Source organism: Seriola aureovittata, chromosome 7, assembly GCF_021018895.1.
Source record: "Seriola aureovittata isolate HTS-2021-v1 ecotype China chromosome 7, ASM2101889v1, whole genome shotgun sequence".
Lineage (NCBI taxonomy): Eukaryota > Metazoa > Chordata > Actinopteri > Carangiformes > Carangidae > Seriola > Seriola aureovittata.
In genome coordinates, this window is record NC_079370.1 from 22340842 (window position 1) to 22360564 (window position 19723).

A 19723-nucleotide genomic window follows, 5' to 3' on the forward strand; every position below is an offset into this window, starting at 1 on the left:
TACCAAGCCCTGCCCCAGAGTAACCTCTGACCTGAGCTGCTGAGCTGTGTGTCACTGCTGATCTATCCCAGGCAGCAGGATGCTGACACAACATGAAAAAGTAAAATGACCAAAAAAAGAAAAAACAACAACAAGAAAAAAAAAAAAAGACACAGTCTTGTTGGCCGGCACAAATCTGACAACTCTCACAGCGCAGCAGCATGGCTAAAGCGACAAAGCTAAGCACTTTCTGAGCCACACACATGCTACACAGGGACACACCCAGCATGGATTTAATGTGATGCTTCATTTTAGAGTAACACAGAAGTTCCATTACAGAGATTTTCCTTTTTGGTTCGCATGGTGGGCAACTGTCAGCTTCAGCTCGAAAAAAAAAAAAGGGCGATGTTTGGCTGCACTGCAATCAGGGGAAATCTCCTAAAATGTCATGCAACTGTACATACTCATACACACACACACACACCAAATCCACAGCTTTTTCGACCAACGGCCTACTTTCCATGAGCGTTTTACCTGGCACTGACGTCTGTGTATGGCTGACCTCAATATGAATTCAGTACTTTGTGTTTGTAGTAGTAGTGGCCAGACTGCTCATTGCGCTGGGAGTGGGAAAATAAACTGCACGAGTTTCACTGATATTACTAGACATGTATAACCATCATCATATTTACAAGTTCAGTTTCGTAAAGCTGTGTCATGTGCAGTAGGTGACACATTTTGTTCTTAGGCTTCGTGCGTAGGTTGATCTGTCCGTCAGTCAAATTTAAATATCTCTATAACTACTGAATGATTTGTAACATACTTTGGTTTATTCTCAAGTACCATAAAATGAATGGCGTTAGCTGAACTTACCATGTTCAGCACTACTTAACAAATTTTTGCATGCTAAACTAATGGTTGGAATTGCAGCATTGGGAGCATGTTAGCATGTTGGGTATAGCCTCACAGAGCTGCTACCATGGCTGTAGTCTCTCAGTCTAGTTTAGCTTCTTGCAGCGAGAAAAAACTAATCCAACAGGGACTTCACCTGACACCTGACAGTTAGTACAGATGCACATCCACCGTAGAAGAGGCAGAGATAACTATATATATCAGTCTCTCGGCCATGTAATGAAAGGGATTCTGCCAAAGAATAGAAAAGAGTAGAAAATCAATACAGCAGAAGTTGATGTGTCACTTTTTGTGATTTCTGCTGAAAAAATGATAACTTTAACAAAGGCAAGCTAGATAATTGCATGTGTCCCTTTATAGAATGTTTTTTAACATGAATAGTAAGAGCCACATAACTGTGTGCAGGAAGAAAAGACGGGCATTGGCGTGTGTTTGACAAGACGACATCTCTCTTTTTGTAAGTGAAATTCCTAGGCCTTATACAACAACACACAGCAAGTGCATCCACATCTATTCATTACAGTTTAAGTGCTTTTCTCAAGGGCACTCCAACACCAACTGTCCATGCTGACGGCTTTATTAACACTTCTCAAGCTGTGGCAGCCATCCATCTTAAGACTCAGAAATACACTGGAAAAGATGTTTAAGATGGAAAATAAAGACGTGATCCACAATTCTTAGATATCCGCCACAGCTCGGGAAGCTAACATAACTTCACTGATCATTTTTCATAGCAGCAGCACATGAAATGAAAAGACCTCACTGTTATCAGATCCAACTTCTGACCAGTCACAGTTCAGTGCATGTGTGATGGGAAAACCCATCCTGCTGGGCAACTTATACTTAGCGGCTTTAAACAGACACACACACCCAACAGTTGGTCTTAAATATGCCTCTCGGCTTTTTAAAGACTTCATTCATTCACAAATGTGTGTGACAAAGCACTTCCCACACCACTTCTGACCTCACACAATGACACACACTGTAAATAGAAGCCACTACAGTCATTCATAAAGATAGCTACACTCTATGTCTGTACTGAGCTAAAAGGTATGGTGACAACAGAAGCCTTCATTCACTTTAACTTATATGAAAGAAATAAAGATCGATCGTCATGGTTTATATACTCTCGTCAGACACTGCAGTTTCTTCTACGCACATCAAAGCTAGACTTTGCTTAATAATTCACAAATGTATGAATGTTTCAGCTGAATAGAAGCTGGAATTTAAATTACTCTATGCAGACAATCAAGCCTGCCAAAAATAACAGTTTAATTGACCTGACTGAACATGGCCACTGCTAAATTTAGGGGTTATTTTAAGCCCTGCGGGGTATAGGACAGGGTCTTGCAGGACACACTGAGGAGAAAAATGGATGCCAGCCGTGGCTGTGCACCCTCAGCAGTCCATCCTACATGAACAGGGCAATCCCCCGCTTTGGCGGCCCAGCAACATCGGCATCAGCTGCTAGCACAAATTGCATTAGAGGAAAGTGGGAAGACAGCCAGGTCTTTACCATTCAGCCGACTACAATTTAGAGTAGGCAATGACACAGCAGTGAGTAACATTAGAAAGAGCAGACTGACTTATTGACTATAATTATATTTGAACCCATTTGAAAAATATTCTTGATATCAGATCCAACATATTTATGTTCTAATTTTTGTTGTTTTTTAAATCTTGAAATTGTTTTTAATATTTTACCATTAAGAAATGATTACTACTTTAATCTGGAGACACAAATAAGACCAGAGAGGATTAAAAGCTTCTTGCCTTTTCACTGATGTCTGCTATCAGATGAAAAATAATTTCTACCACAAACACAGCTAAAGCCTTCAAAGCTGATGAAAGAAGTGGAATTTATGCTACGCTGGCTAACCCATGCTAGCAGCTCAGTGAAGCTGTACTCGCAGCTGTGGTTTGAGATAATGCTAACATCAGCATTCTAACATGATCACCATGAAAGCACGGTGATGTTTAGCAAACATAATGTTTACTAATGTTGCCATCTTAGTTTAGCACAAATGACAAAATAAAAAAGAACAAGCAAAATTTTGACCTGACAATGGCACTGGATGAAAACTCAGGGGAAAAGATTACATCACATAAATGTGAGCACCAAATTTAACGGAAAACCATAAAATTATTGTCAAAGTATTCAAAACATGAATGTTAACCTCACAAAAGTCACCAAAGTCAGATGGATTCATCCTCTGGTGACCATGAACATCTGTACAAAATTTCATCCATCAAACAGCTGCTGAGATATTTCAGTCTGGGCCAAAGTGTTGGACCCATAGATTGGCAATGCCACCCCTACAGCCACACCACTTTCAATTACCTTCAACTTCTCAGTACATAGAAATAAAGATAACCACACAAACTGATGCCACATAGAGTGAAGCAGTCAAGTTAAAATATGCTGCCAGCACCCAGATAGGCAAAGCTCCACAACTGAAAGTTGTCTTCTGTATCTAGAAGGCATCAGTGATAACACAAGCAAATGATTTCTTTGTATGGCAGCATGTTGAAGATACCGTGAGGCAGCTTTCTAACGTCCAGTAAAGGTTTTACATAATATCATCACAGGTGCTGGCGTCCGAATGAGTGTTCACTCCAGTCCTCATGCTGTCAGACATTTTAACATGTCTTCTGATGCAGTCTGTTGTTCTTTAAAAAGGCAAATATTGCATCAAAACTGTTAGAGGGAAAAAGCCTTGGTCTGTTTTTCAGGATAAAACCAGGTCAGTGCATGGAGAATATGGGCAAGGACGTGTATTTAGGGCAGCTATTCTGCAAGGATAAAGATGAGTATCTAGCAACACAGAGACATTCATACTTCTGGGTGTCTTGAGAATGTTTACAAACCAAATACTTTCCATTATAAAACATCTGCAGCTACATCAACATACAAACAACCTATACAACCGAACTGCCTACAGACTATTATGATGTACACCGAGTCCTTCACTTTAAGAACAAGGTTCATGGGTTTACAGCTTCCTGCAGCTTCCCCATGCTCCACAGAAACGTAGCTCATCTTATGTGTCGCGATTTAGTGGGATACTGCAGAGGCGGAACGTGATGAGGTCAGACAGCTCTCTCATTGGCTGTGTCATCAGTGTGCCTTAATAAGGAGAGCGGGAACTCAGAGGAGCACAGACGCTGTTGAGGAAGTAACACAGAGGAACGTCTGGAAAATAAACACCTGCCACAGAGCCAGCTCCTGCTTCCCATTACCTCCTGGTACAAAAACAGCACTAAACACACACACACTCACAGACAGAACCACGTACATGTACAGCAAATGCATTCTGATGTTGCTATGAAATGAAATGTGACACTACTGGTGATGTCTACTCCTCTCTGGCATGTTCACTATTCACTATTCTTCTGAATACGTGTTGGAAGTCAGTACAGTACACAGCTCCATTTCCAACCTAAATCAAAACAATGAAAAGGCCAGAAAAAGCTGCCACTGCATTGTATTTGGCAGTAGCTCTGTTTGTTTGCAGTAATTATACAGATGTCTAAAATCAATATACAAACGGTTTACAGGTGTTAAAACTGAAATGCAAATCAGCATTTTAAAACAAGACTTGAGATGTCCACACAAATAGACCCAATGACGGCAGAAAACCTGCAGACATGCTGATATGCAGAAAATAAGCGACTGTGATTCAGCAAAAGCCCAGTTGCCAGATTCTCACAAAAAGAGAGAAAAAAGTAGAAGAAAAAAAAAGAAAACTGGGGCAATATTTATAGAGGAACTCTCCCTCTTCCTGATGATCTGCTGGAACGGAACAGATGCAGCAGAAAAAAAAAACAAAAAAAAAAAAACATCTAGTGGAAGGAAAAGTGAAAGAAAATCAACATATAAGACTTGGACAGGGATGAAACCTAAGCAAAAGTTTGAAATGAAAGCATCTGGAGGACGCTGCTGACATGAAGAAAGTGAAAAGCCAAAGTGGGCAGAAAGATATGTTGGGATGGATTGACTTTGTTTGAAAGTGGATTTTCTCTTCACCTGCTGGAACCAGCTCAGTTTCATCCTTCACATCTCCATCTTTCTCTGATTCATTTCCGTAGCACATGAAGATTTCCAAAAAAAGGAAAACTATGTAAGATAATCCGGCGAAGGCATGCTGAGCTGCACACTTGAGGAGATAAAGGGATGAAGGGATAAAATTAGATGAAAATTTGAGAAAAAAAAGCATGAACTCCCTGCGGGGCATTAATGAAATTCACTGTTGCTCAGCAGCACCTGTTAATGTCCTCTGTTGTGACTGGACACAGGATAACAATCAGCAGAGCGCTCAGACTTGAACTAAGCCCCTCTCATAGTCTCATTGAGGTCAGAGGTCAGCCGAATGGGGTTTGTTGCTACGGTCACGTAGTCAAAGTGAAGCACTCTTGTAAATCCACCGGACTCTCGCGACACACACTCAGACAGGCAGCGTGGAAGACTGACAGCGAACATGTGCGTCAATCAATAAAACACTCAGCAGTCAAGAGATGCAGCGTGCGAGGCTGCTGCTGTTCCGCACACACACACACACACACACACACACACACACACACACACACACACACCAGCCGGCATGATGAAAGGCAAAGGAAGGTGCATATGCAAACAGTCACATGTTTGCACCTGTGCAGAGTCAATAAAACCAAAAATAGACAAATGAATAAGAAACAAACTCTCATGCAGAGAAACCTCTTCCATCATCACATGTCCTGCCGTACTGTGGCTGTCATCACTATAATGTGAGTGCAGGCGCCCACCTTTATACTTCTCTCTGACGTTTTCATAAGCCTGGATGAAGTCCTGCTCCTCGGCGTTCGGAGGCAGGTAGGCGGGTTCGTACATGGCCATGTCGGCGCTGTCACCCTCTTCTTCTTGTTCTCCTCCTCCTCCTCCTTTCAGCTTCTTCCTCCTTCCTTTTAGGTCAGCGTTTTCCTCTGTGTGTTTGGATGTGTGTGAGGCAGCCTGCGCTGTCCTCTGTCTGCTCTCTCAGCTGTGTGTGAACCCTCCACAGCTCCCAACTTCATTCCACAGCCCCGCGCCACACCCCCCCCCCCCCCCCCCCCCCCTGCTCTCCCCCTCCTCTCTTCCATACCCTCCCATAGCCTGGCTCAGAAATACTAATATAAATGTCAGGCTCCTCCTCTTAAAGATACACAGACTGGACCAGCAGGCACACGCTCAGAGTGTGCTGCTTGCCAAGCACAAGCTCAGCAGCGAGGAGAGCAGAGCAGCAGCAGCATACGGATCTCTGGAAACATTTCAGCTGAATTAGTCTGTGATGGATGGCAAGTAGATTGTAAGACAACTGAAGCACAGATACATTTTTCTTAGTGTTTCTTAGTGTCTTGTGTGTAACCTCATAAAATACATAAAACATCCCACATTGTGTTTGTTATATCGACATCACATCATACATCTACTGTACATAAAACTCTCAAGTCAATTATGGAGCCTTACAATGACTTGCAAGTACTAATAACAGCTCAGTATCCACAAATGCAAGTAGCCAAGTAGCAAGTATCCAGAACGACTGAGACCTTGTGAGATGAATGACGAGTTGTTTTTGTGCCTTCAACTGCAGAAATCGCAAAAGTAATGTGTTCCATATCCCAAGAAGGAAACCTCACAGTTGCATCAGAGTACAGAAGTAGCAAATGACACTGGAATGCCTTGTGACATGTTAGCTAGCTAAAGCTGAAAAATGCCAATCTGCACAGCCCCCACGGGTCATACTGTATAGTGGAATAAATATTGATGAGCAAATCCTTTCAAATTGATAAATAAATTAACAGAACAAATCCAAACAAGTACAACTACAAGAAGGGTGCAATTTTGCATGTCCCAGTTCCCATGGTTCATTAACACATAGGGCTCTGTGCAACAAGGGTGGCCTGTGATAAAAAGTTTGGGATATTTAAAGTGAGATCCACATACAAATGTATCTCTAAACAAGTTGCTTCATTTCTTAATATAATTCTGAAAATTTCCATATACGCTATTTCCACATGCTACACAGACATCCTTCTGTTTCTATCAAATTAATGTCACTAAAGAAGCTGCCGAACCTTCACGACTCTCAAAATAAAATTCATTCCTTATTATTTCAAAGATGCTGAAGCTTTTTAAGTTATTGTTCTATAATGTCTTAATTTAATCACACAAGGAAGCAGCCAGTTGCTACAGGAGGTAATCTCATAACAAAGATGTCCACCCTGTTTGTGCCGCGGTAACACACTCCAGCTGCTAGCTTTTATGTTTGGGCCCCTCACTAAGAAAGCTGATGCCTGTAGTGCAATAAAATACATTCAAAGGAGGTTGCGGTGTCAATATGCCCTTGACATCCACTGGGAACATAAAGTGTTGGGGCAGCCCCTGAATATTCAACAGATGCCAAGTTGATGACTAAAAACATTATGTTGGCACAGTGAGTTAGTGCATACTGTTATCAGTGGATCCAGGCTGCGTCACTGTGTTGCAATCTAAAAATGATGTCTTGTTGAGGATTTTTATGATGGCATGTCTGAAAAAAATGATGAGGACAATGACAGTGCTCTAATGGATATATCACCCCTGCACTATTTCCTTGCTGGTTTGTGTAGGAGTCGGTTATAGCACAATAACATGGATCTCATGTAGGAAAAAGGAAAATCCCTGCAGCTCAGCCGTACTATCAGACATTTCTTTGGCAAAGGCCGAACTGACATCAGCCAGGACACTTTCCTGAGAGGAAACACGATAAGTCCTCTCCAAACTCTGCTGTTGCTGCTGCTGCAGAAGTGTGTGTCTATATCTTTACTCTCACTCCAGGAGGAAATCTTACAACTAGAGATAGGCACACTCTTTATGTAGGGCATGGTTTCTTAATAGCAAAGCACAGAGACAATTGTAATACGTGTTTTCAAGCGTTCCTATCTCAATTAGATTGCAAATATATGGCAGTTATATTCATAGCTATCTTGCCTTTACCCAAAGTTACATTGTACTGTATATAATGAGATAATCTGAAACCTAAGAAGGAAAAAAATTCAGGGTCCTTTAAATATGAATTGTTACATGTGGAAATATAGTAGTATTTCAGATCATATTATATAGATATATACCTGCATTTTAATGAGCATATGTGCCTATGTTTTCACAAAATTCTGTATGAAGACGTGCATGTATGTCCACCACAAAACAGTGTAGACAAGTGGTTCCCAAAAGACCAACATTTTATAAACAAAGATAGAGTGGAGAGCTGCACAAGTAAGTGTGCTTTAAAAGCCCAGAGAACGTAAATGGATAAATATGCAGTCAACATAAACTCCTCCTGAGGCAGCACTGAACAGCTAACTGTTGACGTATCCCTCGAAATAGGGAGAGGCACAACAGAAAAATGATATCAGCATGTTCACTTTGGATTGTGATAGATAAAACTGCACGGACCTATAAAGAGAGGCCAGCATCCAGGTGTGTCCAGGTTAAGTGGTACTGTGACATCAGTGTTATACTGCTGGTTAACGTATGGGAGTTAAGAGTGGAAGCTAAGTGAAATGTTTAAGAGCGAACGTTTAACACATCACCCACTCTTAACACTCACTGACACAGGATCTCACAACGTCATCCCACACATGCACACACACACAAACACATAGTGGTGACACTTAAGAAGATATTTAAAGTAAATCTCTCACTGGGAACTTAGTAGATCGTACTAGATTTCTGTCCACGCCTTAACAGCTGGACAACCATACCTGGCTTTGTGACATCTGTTTATTTAGTTAAGCTGCGACTTTAAAAGGCGTGTGATCTCATGATCTGAATGAGTCAGATAAAAGCTGAGGAAAGAAGGAATGAAAGTATGTGGACATGTGTGTGTGTGTGTGTGTGTGTGTGTGGATTTGTGTGTATGGTGTATGTGTGTACGTAGCTTTCCCAGATCCTCAACAGGTGCCTGTAGCGGCTCATGACTCTGCACACATTTTTTTTTAGCCTACACACACATAAGCTTTCTACATCAGAAGGACGAAAAGTGCGGGTGCATGTTCCAATGCGATAACTGCTTTATATTGTGTGTATGTGAACTCTCGTCTCAAGTATACACATTGTTTGTGTGTGCATTTGCACTTCGTATGATACTTTGTCTGTGAATGGTCTCAGGGGATGAATGGAACCCAACAAACAAAGCTGTGAAACTTAATGTGTCCTCTGCATCCTATACATGACACATTAAATATAGTCTGTAGAAACAACTAACTGGTTAACTTTATATTTACTTTTTATAAAGTCTTGCTTGTCCAGTATACCCACCTATAAGGATCATGCAATTAATTGGGATGATGTAATTCTGCATGGATTGTCTAACATTTCTTTCCTTGCACTTGGAAGACAAAAAACATTTGGTTGAAAAAGCTATACAGCTTGCCAGTACACAGTACATCTCTCTGTTTCCTCCAGGTATGTTTTCTTGATATTCTAGTGGGGACAACCATTCCCATCATTAATGTTTTTCACACCACTCTGTTCTGAGAATGTCATGCCACTCCTCACAAATCACAAGACATCTTTTATATTGAATCGTCAAGGGGATTACTGAAGCTCAGCTCACCGCTGATAGAAAAAACCAAGGGGGAAAAAACAAAATCTTGTGTACACAAAAGTACACACGCACACACTAGAATGTACACACACACACACACACACACACACATACACACAGGAGTTTAATACTGGCCAACAGCTAGACTGATAGTCTGGCTGTAGAAGATGACAAACCTCTCACCAACAGTGTGACAGCTGCTATGATGGGGAGAATTTATCGCCGGCTCTAACTTAAGCAGGACTCATCCTCTGCTGGATTTTGATGGGATGGAAATTATTTTGTCGGTAGAGACATGGTTTGAAAGTGAAAGAAATCTCACTGTGTTTCTTTTCTTCCTTGTATTTCCACTTAACACACTCCTTGATCCCAAATAGATTTATTGGAATCAAATCAATGTTTCATTGTCAGTAGCACACAGACATGATCAATAGCACTGCAGAGGCAATTCCAGAAACTCCTCCTCCTCCTCTAAAGCACACATACAGTTAACGTTCATGTTAAAGAATGCGATTTGTACACGACCACAGTTCACATACAGTAAAAAAAGCAGGTGGCATGTTATCTTCTCTGTCAGCCCTGCAGATCCGTTGGTTGTATGTTTAGTGTTTCTGCATAAAAAAGACATAAGTGAAGTTCGTCACCTCATTTCCTCCTTTCCCCTGACACAACCTCTGTCAGTGTATCATCATCTGGGAGTTTATTAGCCAGGGCTGGGGCAGACTGACAGGTATTACACCCTGTTGCAATCATGGTGCAATGTTGCTGTAATAACAGTTAAATCATGGGCAATAGACAAGCATAAAAAAAATTTGAAAAACAGGCCTGGCTCCCTCTTCTGGATATCAACAACAGAAACATATGTGATGCACAGTTAGTGGCCAGTTATTCTGCTATTGCTTGTCCACTCACATCACATGTTTTGTTATGGCTCATTTACAGAATTTCAAACTGATGGTGCAGTGTTCAGCATGCCTTCCCTGGAGCAGTGTGTAATGGGGAGAGGCATAAAGGTCACATCTGTAAAAAATGGCAGAAATAGAGATAATCTGTCCGACAGGCTGGCTCAATGAGCGTGAAAACTTATTGTCTACTGAAATAAGGCAGAGCCCTGTATCGCCATGGGCACAAGGAATACACTATGTATGCAGCGCTATCTAAGACGGGTGTGGGAAATGAGACACATTTTCCAGAAGCCATGATGACTCCAGAACCAGCACTTTCAGCTCACCAATCTTCTTATTATAAAGCGCCACCTGCTGGGCAAATAGGTTATTGACATCTGAAGGAGCGCTGACAGATGATGATAAGATGACATTTAATAATCTATTGTAGTGCTTCTAAATAAAACTGCAGCTGAGATGCAAAAATAGGCGGAGGCTAGAATTGAGAGAGAACACCCAGTCACTATCCTAGCATTTACATTACACCAGACATTTCTCAAACCCTGAGGAATATGATTAGAAACACAAAGAGCTTTTCATAAGTGAATCACTTCAACAGTCCAAAACTGCGAGGCAGAATATAATAAAAAGGCAATGTATTCAGCTCAATGCCTCCATGAAATGTGCTTTTTATTACACCATTATGAAAGCTGTCCAATGACAAAAGACAATCTGTGTCTGCTCAGTAACTGTCTGTGAAAGTGAAGTGTGTTTGTCTGGTTGGAGATTTACACTTGCAAAGGGGCATCTCTTCAGTGGTCAGTTCACAGCTCTAACTATTAACACTGCCTGAGGGTATAGACAATGTATGACTCACATATTTCCCATTCAGCCTATAAAAAACCACCTACAGTGCTGCTGCTGAGATACTTAGGGCTCTGTTCATCTACACTAATCATTTCCTCAGTAAATCTCAACTGCTTACACCACAGTGTGTGTGCATGTGTATGTGTGTGTGTGTGTGTGTGTGTGTGTGTGTCTGTGTGTGTGTGTCTGTGTGTGTGTGTGCGCGTGCGAATGAGAGAGAGAGAGAGAGAGAGAGAGACTGTGTGAGGTGATAGCTCAGTATCAGATCATAGCCTCTCCAATAATAAATAATTGAGGAGTACTCTGCAGGGATGTTTGCAGTTTTCAAAGCAGTTTGGATTTTCAAGTCAACACTGAAACACACTGTGACTGTGAGCGTAGTCAACGTTTAACACAAAAAAATTCAGGAAACATGATTTATTTAAATTATTACAACACTAATCCAAAAGGCATAATTTTATAATAAGATTTTACTATTAGTCACAACCGCCTTTAAAATTGTTATGCTTGATGATGATGATGAAACAATCCCCTGCAACCTGTTTTCTTATTGGATGCGGATGTAATAAACTGTGTATTATGCAAACTATAATTCCATTAGAATTACAAGCAAACTCTCATTGAAATATTTTCTTTCCAAGTCCTTTCAATATACAGCAGCTTCAGAAAATATTCAGACACTATCGCTTGTGTATTGTGTTGTAGATTTCATTGTAAAACAATAAAACTACCATTTTACACCCATCAGTCTACTCTCAATAACCTGTACTGATGAAGCGAAACCATACCACCACATTTGTAGTAATTGCGAGAGATTTCAGTTTTTGATTTTTAATAAATTTGGAAAGAATTCTGGCTAAATTATGCTCCAACATTCACAGTGTGTAACAGAACTGCAGCATTTCATTTGTGTTAACATCTCAAAAAACTTGTGAATTCAAAATCAAATAACAAAGTGCAGCGTGGCTGTTATTAGTATCAGTATAACTAATAATGTGATTTTTAAGACATTTGACTGTGAGCATGGATTCATTTGCTGCTGTTTAGTACTTCACAATGTGTGACTCTCAGTAGAAGATAATGAGGTCCACCATTAATACATCTTACATATGATAATCACGAGGAGGACGATGTACAGTAAGTGTTCTTATTTTTCTATCTAATATATACAGTATATATAATGTACACTAAACGCATCATCTTATGCCTTCAAAGGTAAACTTTTCAATGAGGTCATGTTTAAATGACATTACCACAATACAGGCAAGCATCAGTCAATGAGTAACTTGATACTGGAAGGAGGAGGCTCTCAAACTAACATTGGAGTTGACAGAATGTATGTGTCACAATAACTTGATGAGGGTGTGTGTATGTATGTGTGTGTGTGTGTCTCTAGCAGCTCACTCAGCTAGGATTTTGTAAAACGGGTGTTGTGACTCTTCTCACATTGATGATACTTTCTCCCAACAGTGAAGGTCAAATAGTCAACCACATGGTGGCAGGGTGGAGTGTCTGACCTTATACTGAGTTATGTTGCAGGAGCACAGAGTCAGTCCTTGAGAACCGGTCTCATGAGAGCACTAAGGACTTGTACATTCCTCTGACCAGGGATCAGGGATGACCTCTGACCTCTTCCTTTGCACCTGTACTGACCCCATGCACAGTCATACAGTGGACAGTAAATCCTCTCCTTGGCCAGTCTGACAGCTGACTGACTAGAGAGCTTTTGACTCAATCATTCACCGGTTCGTGAATGAGTGTACACTGGTGTACATCATCTTTATAGCCTTAAGATGTCTCAGTAAAGAGACTTTTATTATAGTTACAGTACATCTCTAGATAGAACCATCCTGTTAAGTTCACGTCTTAATCCCAACGGAGTCTTCTCTTTCCTATTCACAACCTGCTAATGCCACTGGTAATAAGATCCAATGGTATTTTATTGAAGCCTTCACTTAACACCAGGTCTTAATAAGCTCTCAATCTAATTTTTCAGGGTCTATTCCCATAGGTGATTACAACAGCGTCTAAGCTGCTCTAATTGGTAATTATAAAGATACATGTAATTTAATAACTAATTTAGAGATCTGCAAAGTTGAGAGTAGTCTTCAAAGATGACTGACGAGACATAAAAAAGAACATGTTCAGCCTGAGATCGCATGACTGCCACAACCACAGACACATCGCACAGCTCAGCCAGTACAGAGAGTAACAGAGTTAAATACATACATATGGGGAAATATTTCAAATAAATGCTAATTTTTGCAACTTCAGTTTAAAAATGATGAGTATACGAGTCTGCAGCCATGCTAGTGACTCTGTGAGGCTACATTAAAGTCTAAATAGGAACATCAAGATGCTAATAATGACAAGGTCATGTCCTTATTTACAGAAGGTATGTTTGCCATGCTACACTATGCTATGCATCTTATATGGTGGTTTTGCATCTCCATTAACTGTCAAGTGTTACCCCAGCTAGAAAATCAACACAGCCACACAAACACAAACAAGACTGAAAGTTTACAGCCACACGAGGGGCTCAACTTGTATTTAGGCACAGTGATGCTTTGAGCAAATGCTAACACATAGCATGCTAACATACTGACAAACACATGCTGATGTTTAGAATGTTTACTGTGGTCACCGTTTTCATTTTTCATGTTAGCATACATACATGAAGTACAACTGAGCCTCATGGGAAATAGTTTTGCAAGTATGTGGTGGTCAACCAAAGTATTGGACGAATACAATGTTTGACATGTTGTTGGCGCCGGATTAAAAGTTAAGGGCTCATCAAACTGATTACAATTAATCTTGTGGGGAACAGGAATGTCTTTACCCAATAGTTGTTCAAATATTTCAGACTGGACCAAAATGTTGGACCGGACAACATTTCCATGCTGTTACCATGGTTAAAAAAACCAAACTCCTTAATGCATTGAACAAATGAGAAATCAGTCTTTTAGTGCCTTCAATCTGCATCTATCTACATCTTGCATCTCCAAAACATCAGTTACAAAGAAGAACAAGATACAGCCTAATTTCTACTTTGCTTTTTTTTTTTTTTAATTACTTATCCGGTTAGTTTTCTAAATGTTTCATCAATTCAAAGCTTGTAGGAGTCTCCCTGTAGGAGTCTCTCTTCCTGTAGACACAACCAGACATCAGACCTCCCTCAGCCACACTGTAAGTGGCTAACAAGAATTGTGTTTAGTCCAGTTCTGATACCCCTCCAGCACATGCTCATCTATATACAGTCAGGGATTCTGCAGCAGCCAGTTAGTCAGTCAGCAGAGCCGACAACAAAAGCTCAGCCTCACCCATGGGTGCTGACACAGCCTGACCTGGCCTTCTGATGGATAGAGGAAGAGGATGTGGACGCAGGCCTATTGTAGGTGCTAAAGTTTTTCAGACTTCCTCTTTGCCCAGCAGGAGCACGGCACTCCAAAACAAACCTGATCAAAGACTAACTGAGGCTAAAACTGGCACATTGAAAATAAGCACATTAAAACATAAAAGGGGAGTATTGTATTGTTATTTCTGTGCTACAATGACAAAGAAGTCACACAAATAAACAGGTTTTACTGCCATCATATCAGTGCAGATGTGGGGTTGTCCTGCCTTTCTTACAGTGACTATGGGAACACCATTTTAAATTCACCTCACAATCAAACACAATAAGGATATCAAATGACCCGTACAATATTGATACAAGTCAAGTCATGTGATAGAGGTGGTACTGATAATTACACATACGATGATTATGACTGTTAATCTACCTCTTTGATTCATATGTTGGTTTTACACGAGGCCTTCTCTGGCCATGAACTGTGTAAATGTATCTAACGCTTGGCCTCAGGCAATCAGCATGTCACAGAGATGGCACTGCCAAACCATGGTGTAAATAAATAATGTGCTTCCAGCATCCCGACAGTTGAACTGGACGGGATCCCAGCCTATTGTTTGAGCAAAGCGAACCACACCTCGCATTTGGAAAACTAGTCTCTTGCTACTTTCCTTGGAATGGATTCTGAATGGATGAAGTGTATATCCTGTTCAACCGGCAAAGCCTATCATCAGTCTGCAAGAGGAAAGAATTACCTTACAGCTGTATGTACAAAATGAAACAGTTTAGTCTCCTTTTTTCACTTACACTATCATTTACAAGGTTAATTGTTCCTGAGGGACCTGACTGTTAAAGCTGCATCATGCAGGTCAAGGCAGCTTAAAATGCATGGTGGAGCTGCAGCAGAGAAGAACATCCCATCATACCACTAACGGGAATCATGTTCTCAACCCCTCCCACTACCAGACAAAGTAGTTGTCTCTTTTACATGATGTCATAATTTTTTAAGTCCACAAAATTCACTGCTATTTCAAGACACCAAGAAGCACACGTGCACCAAAAAACATAGACGAACTAGTATTACTGTGACCTGTTCAGTGGTCAGTGTCTCAAATTGAGCTCTCCACCAACTGATGTGATGTTGTCTGAAAAGCTCTACCCAGAATGCAAACAAGACATTCCCACAGACAACAATGGCCGTGACATAATTATTAAATGCATTTTCAATTGCTTTTCAGAAGAGAAGTATTAGAGTCAACATTCTTAATCCCTTTCTTTCTTCCTCTGCTCTTGAAGTTTCTTATATCAAAGCAGTGAACATTTTGTTTTCTACTACAGTTATGCCTAAGTGTGAAACACATTTCAAAATACCACTCTACATTATTGCTCATATTCCCCAGCTGCCCATGTGAGCAATATTCCCTCTTTCAAGATAAACACAAATCTGAAAAGCAATATTTCACTGACCTCTTTTGGTTTAAAGTCTCAAGTCTGTTGTAACTGTGACCACACAGATGTGTGGAATTTGCAGCCACTCCTAAAGGGCTTGTGACACTCGCATTCAAAACGACGAAATGTTGCTGCAAAATTATTTCATTTTAATGGAATGGTGCTCACAGAGTTGAAGTCTTTCATTTCAACTTCAACTTCAGTGAATTTTGACACGCAAATTTGTCCTGTTGACTGTAGGCCATCTTTAAACGCAGTCGGAGTTTCAAACCATGTAGTTTTGTTTTAAACCCCCCCCCCCCCCCCCCCCAAGTATGGTGTAAAATCCTCTACAAAAGAAACAATTAATCAGACAGGAAAGTCAACTGCACAAATGCCTCTCTTGAATAAACTGTGTGAAATAATTTTGCTTTTAATAACTTATCTGATGAGTACACCAAAGTTTTGATAGTGATCCTACCTGCAATGCGAATCACAGCCCTCTCTGCTGGATCCAGGACCTCCCCTGAAGCCGACTTAGAGCGTTTGACCCTCTGGTGTTTGGACAGGTTCCAGGGGAGGGTGTCCCCGGGACTGGGGATGCTGCTCCTGTCTTCATAGCTTTCCTCCAGTGGGGTTCGATCCCGACGTCTATCTTTACGGCTCGCCATCACCTACCTACTGGAGAGATTACAGTGAAGTGTTTGAGACTAACTGCAGAACTGACGATGAATGCAGTCATGACCACAATACACACCATATCCACAAAGCATATTGAGGGTTGTGTGGAACAACACAAGCCTGTTCAGCCAGTTGACTCTGTTACAGTGGCATTAGTCTGGACACACATTTTCTGTATAAAGTTAAAACTAATTATCATTACAAAAACAAGGGAATTAGAATTCAATATCCAATGTCGGTTAAAAATAAAGCTGTAAGAGGGAGAGCAGCAACGTGCTTATAGGCCTGGCTATGAAACTGTAGAAGGTACAGAGAGATTAACTGATCACAAGGTGACCACGGTTTCCAAAAGTACATAAACACTACAACTTGAAATTTTCTGGCCAAGTAACCAAATCACTAAACCTCCGATTCTTTGATGTAACTGCCAAGAACCGAGGTGTAAAAGAGACACCCATGTATTAGTAAAACCAACAGGGATCTGGTGTTGTGTCAGGTTTTCTCCTCTGGGCTGTGACTTCACTCCTGTAATGTTTAACTGTCACTGAAATGTGTGGCAAGATAAAACTAAAAGGCTTGATTTCAGAGTGCCATAAAATGCAAAATGCAGGGCTCAGACACACAATGTGCTCTGTAGAATATCAGCAGTGGTGTGTGGAGCTGCCTGCAGGGAGAGGCTTTGTGATCATGATAACAGTACAGTACTTTACCTGCTCATGCAAAATAAAAGGGTGGAGTAACATTCCTACAAGGCATCCATGAAATTTTGAAGTCACCTCTGCATAAGCTGTAAACTGAATAAAGACATTTCACAGCAGCCATATAGTCTTACACTCATTGATCACAATGATATGTGATGGTAATATTAACCACATTGTGTATTCTGATTGTCCAAAGGCAAAATGGCACTTTTGTAGTCTTCATTACTGTCCCTCAGTAGAAATGTCTAGGGGTGTAAAACTCACTGTGAATTTTAGTTTGACTATTTGTTCAGCCTCTGACCCTTGCCTTCAGGTTAAATATTTACCAGTAATGTGCTGCATCACCATATATAGTGACAGAGCTAAATAGAAATAATCTGTGTCACTGTGAAATGTCACAACTCGCTACAAATGACATCATATCTATCATATTCCTAATTAATATTCCAGGCCGTACACTGTGTACTATGCTAAGGGGAAATAAATCCACAGTAATTGTCTATTTGCAATTAAACCTAACTGCGGCTGATAGCCACATAACACTTGAAGGTGTGTGAAAGTAAGTGTGGAGATGAAGCCTTACACAGCCCGGGGTAATATGCTCAACTTGGCAATGGTTACTGGCTTAGTGAAAGTACAGCCTCTACTAAATGAACCTGAGCTCCGTCTATGAGTCATCATCACTCATAAACACTGTCTGTATCTGCCAAATAAAAGTGAAGCAGTGTTTCCTGAAAGGCAAGCTGATCTGACACCTCCTGCCACTCTCTGTCATATCATGACTCAAATCTCTTAACGTTCTGTCAGCATAAATATTTGAGGGGAGCTGTTTATAACTATGACACAACGCACTGTGAGATAAACCTCTGCTCAAGGAGCTGTGAGCAAGCAGTGACACAGTGTGTGGTAACACTACTGTAACATGCCTTAATGTTGTCAGTTCAAAGTTCAATCCTTTGTTATCATACTGTACATGCAAATGTTTTGGCAGCACCACCTAGCATTAGGATCATGATGTCATCACAAAACAGGCTACAGCAGGCAGACACAGATGGACAGCAAATAATATGATCACAGCTGCTTTAATTCATTAATTTGTTTCCATGTCAACATAGCAAATATTGTTTCTGGAGCACTGCTTACCTATGGCACTTGTAAATGGTGAAGGAAACATTGTCATTGTCAATACTGTAAGGGAACATAGAGTATACTCCTTGCAGGAAAAGTTCCATAATATTGCCGAGTGGTATATTTACAGCACGGGTGGTATCATCCGAGGAATGTGTGTCTTTCACCTATTCTAAAGTTTTTTCTGTGATACATTGGTCTCATTTTAGGGATGAGAATGATTTTTTTTTTTTTTTTTTTTATAAAAAAATATTCCATCAGTGTCTTATGATTATACTGCACTACAGACAACACAGTAATGACACAAAATTAATGGCCAGTGCTGCTGGATTATAATAAAAAAGTAAGTCTACTAATGGGCTCATAAATTTTATAATGTGAAAGTCTAAAGAGCTCATTATTAGTAATACTGCAGGGCCTCCAGTGCTCATGGATTCAAATTATTTATGTTGTTATATATTAAAATGTGTTTTGTAAATTATAATAAGGGTGACATTTACAGTATGGTTAGATTAGGTTAATCTCTAATTTGTTAGGGCAATAGTGCAACTAAACTATGTATGGTTTTTTGCTGGGAACCTTAAGGACTCCAGAACCTGCAATTTCAAACTGCTGGCCTAAGGCACCTGCAACAAACTGTTCCCCAATGCACACTACAACATATAGGATGACTCAGTAAGGCAAGTTACGACTAGGCTACTGTACTGTGTCACTATAACCTACCGGTATTTCCTGAAGGGTTCAGCCAAAATCACAATTATCAGTGTGATCATGCCTTGTCTTACCTTACTGCTGTGTTGGATCAGTGCGTAAAAGCCTGTCAAACAGCCATAAATGCGTGCACCGGCGTTTCAGTCTGCGTTTTCCAGGTTATCGCCAACCAAAACAAACGAAGTCACAGTAAGCCCGTGTGTGACAACGCATAGCATGTGTGTGCCGGTAATGTAGAAACAGCCACTCCTTTCACAGGAGGCAGGGCTGGAGGAGGCTGGAGAAACGACCCGCTGTGCAGAATCCGCAGTCATCTGTGATGTTTCTCTTTTCCTGCTCGCTCTGTCTCATCCAACATCCCTCTCTGCATGGCGACACCTCTGAACTCATTCGTTAACTGACACCCCGAAGCTTTAAAATGCCACTTCTAATCTTCATAACTCCATAGAAAAGACGAAGCAGGCGTCCTTGCTGGGACGT

The 19723-nt window shown here is 40.7% G+C and overlaps 1 protein-coding gene across 4 annotated transcripts in view; it reads right to left on the bottom strand.

Moving 5' to 3' along the window:
- plecb (plectin b) overlaps positions 1–19454 on the bottom strand; it is a 124572-nt gene extending 105118 nt beyond the window's left edge. For 2 of the 4 annotated variants that reach the window (XM_056379776.1, XM_056379775.1), the window contains exons 1-2: positions 19318–19454; positions 16504–16703 (exon numbers count right to left, since the gene is read on the bottom strand). In XM_056379776.1, coding sequence (XP_056235751.1) covers positions 16504–16693 — 190 coding nt within the window. In that variant the 5' untranslated portion in view covers positions 16694–16703; positions 19318–19454. Of the gene's footprint in view, positions 1–5676; positions 5893–16503; positions 16704–19317 lie in introns of those variants that run through there. The other 2 variants (XM_056379787.1, XM_056379780.1) reach the window with 2 other exon arrangements.
- Positions 19455–19723: the final 269 nt, after the last annotated feature.